The sequence below is a fragment of the Cetorhinus maximus genome, chromosome 17 (assembly GCF_964194155.1).
Source record: "Cetorhinus maximus chromosome 17, sCetMax3.hap1.1, whole genome shotgun sequence".
NCBI classification, from domain to species: Eukaryota; Metazoa; Chordata; class Chondrichthyes; order Lamniformes; family Cetorhinidae; genus Cetorhinus; species Cetorhinus maximus.
In genome coordinates, this window is record NC_135895.1 from 30,782,144 (window position 1) to 30,797,600 (window position 15,457).

A 15,457-nucleotide genomic window follows, 5' to 3' on the forward strand; every position below is an offset into this window, starting at 1 on the left:
ATTTTCAACTACAAGCTTTGCATTCTTGGTATCTTCTTGACAGATACAAAGCTTTCAGATTATAAAATTAATGTTAGCCTGAGCAATGCCTGCAAAACTTGCAGCACAACAGACAAATTGATGTTCAGAGGTCCTTGAGAAAATGACCAAACAGAGTTTGAGAACCTTTAACTCAGAAAAGAGACTCCCTGTTGGGATTTTAAGAACTAGGAAATGGAATGAAGACTTTGATATTGTCAAACTAATTAACATTTGACAATTATAACATTGTGCCTGCTCATCTGAATGATTTCTTAGAAAAAAGGTCCCTGTAATTAAGTTAATTGTTTAAGTTAGTCTTTAATGATCTTAAATCCTTTAATAGAGATTTTGTCTAATATTTTTAGAGTACAGCAATAACCCAGTGGCATAGAAATTAACAGCAGTCATGACCTTAACAGTCACCGACACGGTGAATCATATAGTGGACGTGAAGAGAAGATTGAATTGCAGCATGTAGCATGACTCTGCAGCGCTTCCTTTGGGAATAAAAAAGGCTCCAAAGGCACTGCTCCTCAGTCAAATGCAGGTAAGTGTATCTTCACATGTATAATGCATGTGAAGGTACTGGTGGCTGCATGCAATGTGCCTGTGCAGCCTAGCTAACCTCTCCTCCCTCAGTTCACCACCTTAAATATTCATTCCCTCCACCACCAGAGCATAGCGGCTGCAGTATGTACCATCTACAAGACACACTGCAGCAACTCGTCAGGGCTTATTTCACAGTAAGTAAACCCGCAACCTTTAATGCCGAGAAGAACAAGGGCAGCGAGTGCATTGAAACATGATTAAGTTCGCTTCCATATCGTACACCATCCTGATTTGGAACTATGTCATTGTTCTTTCATCGTTGTTGGATCAAAATCTTGGGACTCCCTACCTAACAGCATGATGGGATTACCTTCATCACATGGACTGCAGCATTTCAAGAAGGTGGCTCACCACCACCTTCTCAAAGGTTATTAGACAGAAAATGCTGGCTTTGCCAAAAACACCAACATTCCATGAATGAACTGAGGTTACTCCTACTGTTCTTCCACGAGGTAAATTAGAGGGCAATCCTCAATAGAAAATCCAATGGGCAGAACTTTCCCAGCCCCACAGAGGCAGATTTGGAGGTGGCTGGGGGGTGAAAATTTGGAACACTCCATGTTGGGTTGGTTTTCGCACCTCTGACAGAGCCAGGTAGCCAATTAAGGCTCATAAAAGGGCAATTAGCTCCTGTTTTTGGACATAGTTGTAACACAGTGCATTGGTTCCTTGCTGAGGCCACTCTCAGTCAGGTGAAAGGTGGTGCGAGGTCAGAGCATGGTTACTTTTGAGCTGTGGAAGAGTTCCACAGCAGATGTCTGCCCATATCACATCCTAGCCATTGAGTAACGCAGCTGTGGAGACAGATATCTCTGATGGTCATATGCATTTTACTTTCCATCCGCTCCACTATTTTTTACTCGTTCATGGGATGTGGGCATCGCTGGCTAGGCCAGCATTCATTGTCCATCCGCAGTTACCATTGACAAGGTGGTAGTGAGCTGCCTTCTTGAAGGGCTGAAGTCCATGTGGTATTACGCACAGTGATATTACAAAGGGAGTTCCAGGATTTGGACCCAGTGACAGTAAAGGAACAATGATATATTTCCAAGTCAGGATGGTGTTTGACTTGGAGGGGATCTTGCAGGTGGTGGTGTTCCCATGCATCTGCTGCCCTTGTTCTTCTAGGTCGTAGAGGTCACGGGTTTCGAAGGTGCTGTTGAAGGAGCTTTAGTGAGTTGCTGCAATGCATCTTGTAGATGGTACACACTGCTGCTACTGTGTGTCAGTGGGAGAGGGAGTGAATGTTGGTGGTAGTGGAAGGGGTGCCAATCAAGCAGGCTGCTTTGTCCTGGATGGTGTCAAGCTTCTTGAGTGTTGTTGGAGCTGTCCTCATCCAGGTAAGTGGAAAGTATTCCATCACACTCCTGGCTTGTCTTGTAAATGGTGGACAGGCTTTGGGGAGTCAAGAAATGAGATATTCTCCACAGAATTCTTGTAACCCTAGTACTTATATGACTATTCCAGTTCAGTTTCTGGTCAATTGTAACCCCCAGGATGTTGATAGTGGGGAATTCAGTTATGGTAATGCCATTGAATTTCAAGGAGGGGGGGGCGGGGTGGATGGTTAGATTCTCTCTTTTTGGAGGTGGGCATTGCCTGGTACTTCTGTGGCACATATGTTGCTTGTCGTTTATCAGCTCAAACCTGAATATTGTCCAGGTTTTGCTGCATTTGGACATGGACTGCTTCAGTATCTGAGGAGTCGCAAATGGTGCTGAACATTGTGCAATCATCAATGAACTGCCCACTTCTGACCTTATGATGGAGGGAAGGTCATTGATGAAGCAGCTAAAACAGGTTGGGCCTAGGACACTACCCTGAGGAATGCCTGCAGCAATGTCTCAGGACTGAGATGATTGACCTGCAATAACTACAACCATCTTTCTTTATGCTAGGTATGACTAAAAACAGTTGAGAGCTTTCCCCCTGATTCCCATTGACATCAGTTTGGCTAAAGCTCCTTGATGCCACACTCGGTCAAATGCTGCCTTGATGTCAAGGGCAGACACTCTCAGCTCACCCCTGGAGTTCAGCTCTTTTGTCCATGTTTGAACCAAGGCTGTGATGAGGTCAGAAGCTGAGTGGCCCTGGCGGAACCAGAGTGTCAGTGATCAGGTTGTTGCTGACTAAGTGCTGCTTTATGGCACCGTCGATAACACTTTGCCGATGATCGAGAGTAGACTGATGGGGCAGTAATTGGCCAGGTTGGATTTGTCCTGGTGGCAGTGTGTTACAGTTTATTCCGAGTCCGGGTTGCTGTGGCAACATGCACTTTTACATGCATGTTGTAGCCTGGAGTTATGGGTAGTGGTTGTAGAGGCTCCGACTTTCTTTCCATCACGTTGCTGAACAGGAATCTCTCTCGCTCTTTCTACCTGCCATTGGCAAGTCTTGGAAGGATTTGCAGGCTGGTACTCAACCTGTTTTGCTGTATTATGAATGACCAAGTCCTGGGGTTGAACTCAAACCAAAGCCTCTGGCCATTACGCCACATGAGCTTCATTGAGACTGATAGGGAGATTAAAATATATATTGGCAGGTGCTGTTAAGAGAGCTGGGAGGTAAAAGCTGTATTCACCTTTGCTTCTTTTGTGAAGTGAACAAATTTCTGTGGGTATCACCCAGCTCTGTGGAGACCCATACAAGTGTTGCCCCTTGCAGCTGCTTGGTGAAAAGTACATTCCGCCAGGACCTCTAGAAAGATATCAGGAAAATTGGGGGCCCTCGAACTAAATAACACTGGCATCACATTGTTGCTAGCCTTGTTCAAATGAAATTCAAATCACCTTGCTAGAAGAGATACATTCCCCCTTTAAATTGGCCTCAGTTTTCCACCTGAAATTTCACAGATTATGAGGCGGGTGCCCAATTCCTAACTCAATTGTTAAGACAGCATGTCAATCGTACTGAAATGAGGCCCAGTAGTTAAAATCAACCAGACCTCACTCTTGTAACCTTGTGGAGCTTTCCATTCATTCCCCATCTGCCCAATTCATGCCCCGTGTTAAAATAGTTTTAAGTGCTAGAGCTTGCATTGTGTGCTATGCATTAGTATGTACATAACCAAATTAGTTAATACAGCTACCCACAAGCCAATTTGTGTTGATAGACAAGAGGACTCAGCAACTATTGCTCAGAAAACGGTCCATACTAAGAAAGACAAAGACCTAGTTATAAAAAAAGAGTAGAATTGTGCCTAATGGAAATGGGAAATATAACAGTATGGGAGAATTCTTTCATCTCTGTACAGTTTTCTAGTGGAGGATTCTTTTGGTTCTGTTTGTTAATTATCACAAAATATGGTTGATATTTACTTCCAACTAATGATAGAGCAGCACTTCTTAAGTACTAGAATTAAAGTTCCCAGTATGGTAGAAAAATAGCTCAGTATGTTATCAAAAACTTATTCACTGAAATGATGGCCACTGCTTCAAGCTGCTGAACCATAGAAATCGGGAAAGTTATCGGTTTGATTCCTGCTCTGCTTGAAGTGAACTGGCTTTATTAGGGTGGCAGTAGGAATGTTGCTTTTGGCCTCAGAGTCTTTAGATGGGGAAAGGGAAAGATGCTGGGGTCTCTACTCCTGAGCACTACCCAACAACTGCTGCTGGAAGTGCATGTGTAAAGACTATGGGCAAGGACAGTATTAGGCTTGACTGTAGTACCCCCTTTTTTTATAGCCATGCCAATACTCCCAGTCAAGATTCATCCACAAATAATGACCACTTGTCCAAGATGTCAGACGGTGACTGGAATTTGAAATTATACCCTGGATGATGACAAGTATTCATTGCCTTCATGAGGGAAGGGAAAAGAGTGGTGAGGATAGAAAAAAATATAATGAGTGCTTCCTTAAGCAGCAAATTGGATTGACATAGATATGGGACCTGCATTTTTTTCAATTCCTTCTGGCTTTTAAGCCCCTTTAGCAACATAACACAAAACACATTCACAAGCATCAAATTCCAAAGAACTTCAAACATTCAATATTTAACACATTTTCCATAAAGCCTGCACCTTGTAGTTAATGTTTTCCTTGATGCTGATGGGGATCCCATACAAGAGTCCTTTTTTTGCTTCACGCAAATCTACAAGTTGTGCTTGACATTCAGGGAGAAATTCTGTGATGCAGTTGAATTTTCTTGTGGCATCCAGAGCCTTCAAAACAATGAACATAAAAACACAGCTTGACCAGAGCGATTACAAAATAGGATTGATATTATGTTTTAACAAATTCACACGTTTTCTAAATAAAACAATCCTGACTAAAAGATAATTTCAGTGTCTCAATAGATTACATTTTTTTACTCTACTCTATTACATTCCCAATATCTATAGGGATGATTTTCCTGTTGTCTGCAGATCTCTCAGCACAACACAGTAATCTGAGCTGCCTCAAGTATCTTCAGAACCCTTCCACAGGCCATTCATTGATCCATTCCCCCTCTTTTTCTGGGCAAACTGGCATAGAGAGTACAAGAACAGGAAGATATGCATCCATGCTTCAAAATAGCAGCTACACACCTGCATTGTATGGCTACTCATCTCTCACCTTTCCAAGAATCAGTACAGAGAATAGCATCCCAAGTGGTTATCCATTGTGGGTTAGAGGGTCCGCACTGAATGATTCGCTCAGCACAAGTGAGCAGGTGCAAGTGGAATGGACATCCCAGCAAATGGCTTGCTGGAGGGCCAGTTCAGGTAATAGTTCTATCGAGTGGTCAAAACTGTAGATTTTGGGAACCCAGCCTTCAAAAGAAAACTGGTTTAAGTCACCAGCAATTGCTCAGTGTATTAGACAGTATACCAGGACTTGCCAATACTTCAGAAATGACAGAAGAATCTTCTACCAATTTGTGTGGTGTTCTGGTTCATGGCATCAACACTCTGCAGTAAACTAAGGAATATGTGGTGTCATCAGTGGATAATGAAGCCAGACCCTTCTGGCAGGAGATAGCAATACCCATAGTAGAAACTATCAGGGATACTCGTACTAGAGCCATGCAGTCTCCCTAGGTTTCACTATCTCCTCTGTCATGGGCAGGCTGGGAGATTAAATCAATCAGGTTGCATCACAGTGTCCTACAAACTGCTCTCTACAGAACAGTGGTGGTGCTGAGCTGCAGGTCAATAGCATGGGCATAGCAGGCAATGGAAGTGGAGCATGTCTTCTTCTCTCTGGATGATAGCACACCCACAGCCTAGCTACCCGCTCAACCAATGCCCAGTGTTGTGCCAGAAGTTACTCAGCCAAACAGTTGCAGCACCGTCGAGATGCTAAAATCCGTAGCTGATCCTTCTCAGGCTTGAAATGCTAAAGATTTCTGACCACAAGAGCCCCAATCTGAGCCACAGCAGTCTTCCACCTCTCACACTGAAGCCACTGGACAAGGACCTCATAGGAGTAGTTGAGCAGGTAAGAGATCACTTAAGGAAGGCCTGAGTAGTAATTAGTTTGTATGCAGTTTTGTAAGCCAGTGCAATGATATCTTTTTTGGGAAATATTTGCCTGCTGACATTCACTGTCTACACTACACATGAAGCATGGGAGTTTGGAGGAGGATTACTGCTGCCTGTGAAACTATATTCCCAGTAACCATCAGCCCCTTCGAGAGAGACAAGGCGAAAACGTGGTGGGGGAGGAGGTTCATAGTGAGTGAAATTAGGGGTGAAATTAGGAAACCCTTCTCATGAAAAAGGCAGTAAAAGTTTGGAACTCTCTTCCACAAATGACAAATGATCGTAGATCAAGTGTTAATTTTAAAACTGATAGATTTTTGCTAACCAAAGGTTAACCAAAGAATCTGGGACAAAGGGATCTGTGGAGCTAGGTCACAGATCAGCCATGATCTCATTGAAGGAGGAGCTAAATGGCCTACTCATATTCTTATGCTCCTATGTGACACATGGTTTTTCTCTTACTTTCTCCAGATAAGCATGCAGCACGTAGCTTGGTGATACATCCCCTTTGCTTATTGATTTACAGAGATCATGAAGTGTGAGAAAGAGAACGGAATCAATTTTTGTCTGATAGGTTTCCTAGAAGGAAGAGAACATAGTCTTGGTTATGTTGTAAACAGAATTGTGGCTATTGAATGATTGAGCAACTGGGCTGCTATAACATAGAGATTCTGGAACAAAATATGCCATAAGAGCAGAAATTAAACAAATAACAAAAGTGAATATAAAATGAACGAATTTAAAGGGAAGTTGGAAGTTTTAGATCTGATTTATTATGAATCCTAACTCTCTATTTATTATTCTGTTAATGTTCTCATATCTTCAAAATACAAATAATTGGGGGGTTGATGGAATCAGTGGATGATTCATTCCAGGACATTGTACTCCTCCAGATGAACGGGTTAACAGCTGTAACTATAAGGGGCCAAAGCAGCCCCATGGGTGATTCAACCTCCAACCTCTTGTCCCATCCTCTGATCCCTACAGGTATTGTGCCTCCCTGCATCTAGAATAGAGATTGATAACTCACTGTGGTGGGAATTGCAGACATTACCACCCCTTCTCCCCCCTGCCATCTCCTCAAGTGGAGAGGCCGTGGGGAGAGGTCAATGGCAGAGAAGTAGGAGGGCAGGTTCCACCTAGAGGTTTATGCAGAACATTACTTTTTTCTCTTCAAATCCAGCTGGGCCCATATAATCTGTCAGGCAATTATTTTATGAAACTTATCATGTCATTCCTTCTACTGTAAGTGAGTTGTGATCTTTGCTTCTCAATAAACCATTTTAACCTTCCATACTATTTTCCTGCACTGCATGTACCTGAGCAGTAAACTGAGGAAGAAGAAGCAGTTATGATGCATCTGGCTGTGCTGGCACTTTTTGATCCTCACAGGCACCAGCCAGAAGACTAACTGTACAGGTACAGTCATGTGCCATACAGCAACCTAGACATTGTGAAATGGAATTTAATAAATCTGGTGATTTCCAGACTAGACCCTGTCAGGATAAGCCAACAGGTTCACTAATGTTCATCAGGGAAGAGAACTTGCCCATATCCAGACCATCCTACATTTGATTCCAGTACACACTCTATGGTTTACTCTTAATGTCCTCAGAAATGGTTTAGTAAGGTGCTAATTGGCAAAACTAATTTTAAAAAGTGGCCACAACACCAACTTCCTCAGCACAACACAAACATGGGGAAGAAATAGGGGTCTCCCAGCATCACCTTATGGCCTCTTTCTATGTATCTAAAGAACACTAACAATTGTCCACTTAGAGAGATTTAGTGTGAAGTAGAGGGAAGTGCATTAGATGAACACTGTGAAGCCAAGAACGTGTACCATCTGATTAGAATGTAAGAACTTGCACTATTTATGACGTCAGAATGAAGTAAGGCAACTTCATAGCCACTGATGTAGTTTTGAATTGTAATTACTGTTAATAATGGAGGTTAGCACAGCAGCAAATTTATGCTCAGCATGTTCTGACAAGCAAAAAATAAGATAAATGACCACCTATGTAATCTGTTCAGAGATCATCATTGAGGTCACCAAGAGAAATTTAATGTGTTTCTTGAAATAATGTCATTTGTTCTTTGTGTCACAGAATCATAGAATTTTAAAGGCACAGAAGGAGGCCATTCGGCCCATCGTCTCTGCACCGGCTTTCCAAATGAGCATTATGACCTAGTGCTTTTGCCCTGCCTTTTCCTCATACCCCTGCACATTGTTTCTATTCAAATAATCATCTAATGCCCTCTTGAATGCCTCGATTGAACCTGCCTCCACCACACTTCCAGGCAGTGCATTCCAGACCCGAACCACTTGTTGTGTAAAAAAGTTTTTTCTCACATCACATTTGCTTCTTTTGCAAATCACTAAATCTGTGCCCTCTAGTCCTTGGTCCTTTTACGAGCGGGAACAATTTCTCCCTATCTACTCTGTCCAGCCCGACCATGATTGTGAACATCTCTATTGAATCTCCTCTTAACCTTCTTCCCTCCAAGGAAAACAGTCCCAACCTCTCCAATCTATCTTCATAACTGAAATTTTTCATCCCTGGAACCATTCTTGTAAACCTCTTCTGCACTCTCTCCAATATGCTCATGTCCTTCCTATAATGTGGCACCCAGAACTGTATACAACACTCCAGCTGAGGTCTAATGAGTGCCTTATATAAATTCAGCATAACCTCCTTGCTCTTGTACTCTATGCCCCTATTAATAAAGCCCAGGATACTATATGCTTTATTAACTGCTCTCTCCACCTGTCCTGCCACCTTCAATGATCTATGCACATATACACCCAGGTCTTTCTGCTCCCTTGCCTCTTCAAAGTTTCACCCTTTGTTTTATATTGTATGTCCATGTTCTTCCTACCAAAATGCATTACCTCACACTTCTCCACATTGAACTTCATCTGCCATCTATCTGCCCACCCCACCAACTTGTCTATGTCCTTTTGAAGTTCTACACTGTCCTCCTCGCAGTTTATAACACTCCCAAACTTTGTGTCATCTGCAAACTTTGAAATTTTCCCCTACACACCAAGATCTAGATCATCAATATATAACAGGCAAAGCAAGTATCCCAATACCGACCCCTGGGGAACTCCACTACAAACCTTCCTCCAGCCCGAAAAATATCCATTGACCATTAATCTCTGCTTCCTATTTTTCAGCCAATTTTGTATCCATGTTGCTACTGTCCCTTTTATTCCATGAGCAATAGCTTTTCTACATGAGAGAATGAGAGAGCAGCACACAGGGCCTTGGTTTAGCATTTCTTCCAAAGGATGGCATCGAAGTGCCAACATACATAATGTGCACAAATATACCCATCTTTCTGGGTCAAAGGCACAACTTTCACATCCTTGCAAGTCAAATAAAAACCTAGGTGAAGCTTGCAGGCAGATGGCTACCGCCTGAATCTTGTAATCTAGTAATGAAAGTTAGTTTCCCTCTTACCTCTAACTATGTCAAACACATTACCTCATACAGTTACAGTCACATAACACAAAGAACAGAATTTTCCTCGTTAGATGCAAAACCAAAGCTCTCCTTTTCTCACAGTTGGATTCACAATGATTTCATTTTGGATATAAATCAATCATGGAGCACCCCGAGAGGTCTTCAATTATTCAGATGAAAGTAATTGCCAAGACATATCACTCTATAAAATATTTAACAATCAAAGTACTAATTATTTTGTTTTATCCCTCCTATGTGAGTTAGTGAGCAAAGCTGCCTTCATATACTGTACATGTATTATTTATTATTAAAACAGAAAATGCTAGAAACTCTCAGTGGGTCATGCAGCATCTGTAGAGAGAGAAAAAGAGAGTTAATGTTTCAGGTCAATGACTTGTCATCAGAATTTGTTGTCAAAATTGATTTGGGGATAGTGAAATAGAGACAATAGTAAACATTGGAAGAGAAGAACAAATGAATTTATTTTCAGTTAATTAAAAGCAAAATGTTGCAGATGCTGGAGATCTGGAATGAAAACAGAAAGTGCTGGAAAAACTCAGCAGGTCTGGCTGCATCTGTGGAGAGAGAAACAGAGTTAACGTTTTGAGTCCAATATGACTTCTTCGGAACTGATGATTATTATTTTCAGTTAAGTTTGATTTGTCTCACAAAATGAAAGAAGAGGCTACTATTTAGTGATTCATTTTGAAACTAAATATGATCATTATTTTGCTAATAGATTATCACAGTGTGGACAATTATTTATTATATTTGTCTTCTGTTAGATATTTCAAAAACGTCCAAAAAGCTTGACAGGAATCAACTGTGGTAATTCTGGGTGGACCCAAGAAACGGCCGAAGGATAGGGAGTAACAGGTGAGGTGTCTCGGGTCTCAGTGCTGGTGTCATTACTGTTTCCAGTTGAGATAAATGACCTGAATTAAGGAACTCAATGCAATTTGCAGGCAATACTAAACAAGAAGGAGCAGTGGTTGTGGCTTAGATATTACAGAATAGGTCAGATATGTAAATTGACAGGACAATAATAGATGAAAACTAATGCAGAAAGGTGTGAAGTGCAACACACAGGAAAGAAAAATAATTTGTACACTTTGTTAATCATACTGAGATAGCTAGGTACGAGCTGAAAGAGACCTCTGTGCTTTATAGATTTGACACTAAGCATGTCCAATTGATGTAGCCACTAAAAACTAAACAGGATGTTGAATTACAAAGCCTAAACAGTAAAATCTAAATCAGGATAGGTAACTGTCAAGTGTTATATTGCTCTGCTTAGACAACTTTAGAATTTTTAAAAATCTGTTTATGGGATGTGAGCATCGCTGGGTAGGGCATCCCTAATTGCCCTTGCTCAGAGGACATTTAAGAGTCAATCACATTGCTGTGAGTCTGGAGTCACCTGTAGGCCAGACCAGGTAAGGATGGCAGATTTCCTTCCCTAAAGGGCATTAGTGAACCAGATGGGTTTTTACAACAATCGGCAATGGTTTCGTGGTCGTCATCAATCTTTGAATTCCAGATTTTTATTGAATTCAAATTTCACCATCTGGCATGGCGGGATTTGAAACTAGGTCCCCAGAGCATTCCCCATTTACTGCTTTATATAAAAGAACATGTGAGATCACAGGATAATTATGAATGAGGAAGCTCCATTTGGCACATTGGAATACTAGTCAGTGGAATACTAGTCAGTGACAATACCACTATGCTACCATCTCCCTTTAGTCACAGTAGCTAAATAATAAGAGAGATTCAAGCACTGGAGAACAGAGAAGAGCTACTAAGCCAACCCCTTGTGCCAACATTTGGGTTATGAGGCGAAGCATGGGCATTCCTGCTTAGAAAGGAGGTGTCTGAGAATTGTTGGATAGAGGTTTGCAAGATTGATAAGATTGAAAAAGTTAAACTTTGGAAGTAGAATCAGGGTTCAAATTAATAAAGGTAATTTTAAGATTGATGTCAGGGAATTGTTCTTCACAGAAAGACTAGTCAACATGTGGAATAAGCTTCCAAATAGAATAGGGAAGCAAAGATCCTGGAACCGTTTAAGAAACAATTAGATGTTACAATGGGGAAGATGTTAAGTTATCTTCGGATGGTGAACTGCAATGCACCAAATGGAGCTCCCTCATTCATAATTATTCTGTGATCTCACATGTTCTTTTATATAAAGCAGTAAATGGGGAATGAGGGGGGCAGAAAGCAATTTTGTGATGTAGACAAGCCTCTGTGGAGGGAGAACTGCTGATAGGTGTGGACAATGAAATATCTTTCTTAAAACCTTAGCCTTTTCCAATAAAGTTGATATCACAATGCTAGCTGGTAAAGGTCTTTCAGCTCTTCTACCTCACTACCATTCCAAAGAAGAGTTATATTGGACTTGAAACGGTAGGTCTGGGCTTCCCACCCAAAGTCAACGGACCTTTTGCTGGTCCATCAAATTTACCATCCCACCTGCGACGATTCCCACAGCAGGCAAAACCGGAAAATTTAGGCCTCTGTTTTTCTCTCTCCACAAATGCTGCCAGACCTGTTGAGTTTTTCCAGTATTTTCTGTTTTTAGTTCAGCATATCTGTCAGGGAGCAGTCCTAATTAGTGCTATATGCCCACTCCATGCCCACATACAGTAGGGTAGCAGTGCCAGAGACAGGAATGTCAGCAATTCTGCCAGATAATTTTCTCTCTCCAGTCTCACCAATTTTTTCATGATGCCACCAGATGAAGGATTAGAGAAAAGGAAGTGTAAAAACTGGCATACCTCCACACCCCGGATGAGACAGGTATCCATCATAAATGGGTCCCACCCAAAATCGGTCCACACTTAAACGATTGTGGAGTTTTACCGTCACTGCATTTACGGAAAGGGCCACTCTTCCATCTTATTATGTGAGAGTTTTGTTTGTGAAAGGCTGGATTAAGTACGGTTTTGTAATATACACATAGGAAAGCTACACATGACAACACAAGAAAATTTTACAGCAGACTGGCCAGAAGCCAGGAGTCCTCGCACTTACCATTTCTTTAATCTGATCTGTAATCTTTCTCATTTTCTTCAAAGCTGCTTCCTTCCTCAAGTGGGCTTTTGCCACCAGACGATAATATTTCCTGGTTTCCAGCCATCTCGCCAGTTTCAAATAAAGGACAGTGCAGATTATAACGACAGAGATGAACTCCAGGGGAATAATACTAGTCTGAAGCTAGGATAGCATAGCAAGGACAATGGTTAATATTTCTATGACTTCTAAACATGCAGCTATGCTCAGTTGTTGAACATCAATAACAATAATAAAATTACTTGACAGGGCTATCTTCAAAGCTGACAGAAAACCACTTGGTGGAAATGATTGGAATACTTTTGGAATATCATTGTAGCCATTGTTTGACCAACCTTTACATTTTTTTGTGGGAAATAAAAGCTCATGGTGTAGGGGGTAACATATTGGCATGGATAGAAGATTAGCTAGCTAACAGGGAACAGACAGTTGGCATAAATGGGTCTTTTTCTGGTCGGCAGGATGTGATGAGTGGTGTGCCACAGGGATCAGAGCTGGGGTCTCAACTTTTTACAATTTATATAGATGACTTGGATGAAGGGACTGAGGGATGGTTGCTAAACTTGCCGATGACACAAAGATACATAGGAAAGTAAATTGTGAAGAGGACGTAAGGAGACTGCAAAGGGACATAGATAGGTTAAGTGAGTGGGCAAAGATCTGGCAAATGGAGTATAATGTGGTCAAATGTGAAGTTGTCCATTTTGGCAGGAAGAATAAAGAAGAAGCTTATTATCTAAAAGGTGAGAGATTTTGGAGATCTGAGATTCAGAGGGATCTGGGTGTCCAAGTGCATGAATCACAAAAGGCTAGTATGTAGATACAGCAAGTGCTTAGGAAAGCTAATAGAATGTTATTGTTGATTGTGAGGGGAATTGATTACAAAACTAGGGAGGTTATGCTTCAGTTGTACAGGGCACTGGTGAGACCACATCTGGAGTATTGTGTCCAGTACTGGTCTCCTTATTTAAAGAAAGATGTAAATGTGTTAGAAGAAGTTCAGAGAAGGTTTACTAGACTAATGCCAGAAATGGGTGGGTTGTCTTATGAGGAAAGGCTGGACAGGTTAGGCTTGTACCCATTGTATCCATTTAGAAGAGTAAGAGATGGCTTGATTGAAACCTTTAATAACCTGAGGGGTCTTGACAGGGTGGACATGGAAAGGATGTTTCCTCTTGTGGGAGAATCTAGAATTAGGAGTCACTGTATAAAAATAGGGGTCGCTCGTTTAGGACAGAGATGAGGAGAATTTTTTGTTCTCAGAGGGTCGTGAGACTTTGGAACTCCCTTCCTCAAATGGCAGTAGAAGCAGAGTCTTTGAATATTTTTAAGACAGAGGTAGATAGATTCTTGATTAACAAAGCAGGGTGGTGGGGGTGGTGAAAGGTTATTGGGGGATAGGCAGGAATGTGGGGTTGAGGTTACATTCAGATCAGCTATGACCTTATTAAATGGCGAAGCAGGCTTGAGGGGCTGAGTGGCCTACTCCTGTTCTTAATTTGTATGTTCCTATTTTTAGCTTTTTCCTTTCACACCGTTCCCAGCCAAGAGCACAGGCAAGTGACAATCACAAGAGTTTTAGCTGGTACAGTTGTCAATTACTATATTTCAATCTAGCTTGATTATTAACAATTTAATGTTATTTGAGTTTAATATTTTAATTTATTATAACAAATAGATATAATTTTAAAAATAAGTTTAAAAACTAGGTAATCCCAACAAAAGTAAGGTTTATTTGCACTAGGGTCAAAATCATGAGTTTCTAACATTAACTCCTAAACTTTACTATTGCTACTGTGTCTATAAGTAGCTCTACTGTTACAAAAAGTTTATTGAATACAAACACTGACACCACCTGCATGATTATATATACATAAATTATTAATTTGATCAAATTCACATTTCACTCCAATTCGTTAATATGTATATTAACAATATTATAAACTATTTCATAAATGGTAACTCAGCTCAGTAGTAGCATTTTCATCTCAGGAGCATTTGGGATGAATTCCAACTCCAGGATTGGAAAATATACTCTAGATTTGCACTTCAATGCAATAGCGAGAGAATGGCACATTATCAAAAGTACCTTCTTTTTGGATGAAACATTAAACAGAGGCCTTACATTCTGGGTGGACATAGAAGTTCAAAAGGCCCTATTCAAAGAGAAGTAAAAATTCTTTCAATATCCTAGCCAAGATTGATCCTTCAACCAACATCACCAGAAACCATATTAACTGACCATTCTATTCATTTTCTACCTGTGAGATGTTGCTATCCACAAATTGGCTACTGCATTTATTCTTTTTACAACAATGACCACACTTTAAAAAGTGAGTATTCTAGGATGTCTTGTGGATGTAAAAGTTACGACACAAATTTGAGTGTTGTACTTCATTCCTTATAGGAATGATTTCCCCAAATTTCCAAATTCAAGTTGATTAATTAGTTGCACCAATGACATTTTTCCCACCTGTTTCAATTGCCCAGATATTTTCAATTAGTTTCTATTAAATGTACCTTTTTATTCTCTTTTATATATTCCTGATTTTATTGTATTAAATATAAAAGTGTTATATCTTTCTTTTCAGTTTAGTAACTCACCGCTATCTTGACAGTTTTAATAATTCTTAATTCTTCAAGAATCTTGCTATCCGACGTCTTTTAATCTATTATTTGTTCTGAGGTTGCTTTTTTATCTCACCATCTTTTCTAACCAACTTTGTCCTTATCGCTATCTTCCACATTAGATTAGCAAGGATTCTGCTAGTTCTGGATTCTCTTACACCCTTAAATTCTCTTTTTACGGTTGTACTATT

General features: G+C 40.7%; 1 protein-coding gene across 1 annotated transcript in view; it reads right to left on the reverse strand.

Moving 5' to 3' along the window:
* The window catches only part of LOC144692828 (fatty-acid amide hydrolase 1-like), a 90,086-nt gene extending 77,454 nt beyond the window's left edge, over positions 1 to 12,632 (reverse strand). The window contains exons 1-3 of the mRNA XM_078561901.1: positions 12,600 to 12,632; positions 6,556 to 6,672; positions 4,651 to 4,791 (exon numbers count right to left, since the gene is read on the reverse strand). Of these exons, the coding sequence (XP_078418027.1) occupies positions 4,651 to 4,791; positions 6,556 to 6,672; positions 12,600 to 12,632 (291 nt within the window). The remainder of the gene's footprint in view (positions 1 to 4,650; positions 4,792 to 6,555; positions 6,673 to 12,599) is intronic.
* Between the last annotated feature and the right edge of the window lie 2,825 nt (positions 12,633 to 15,457).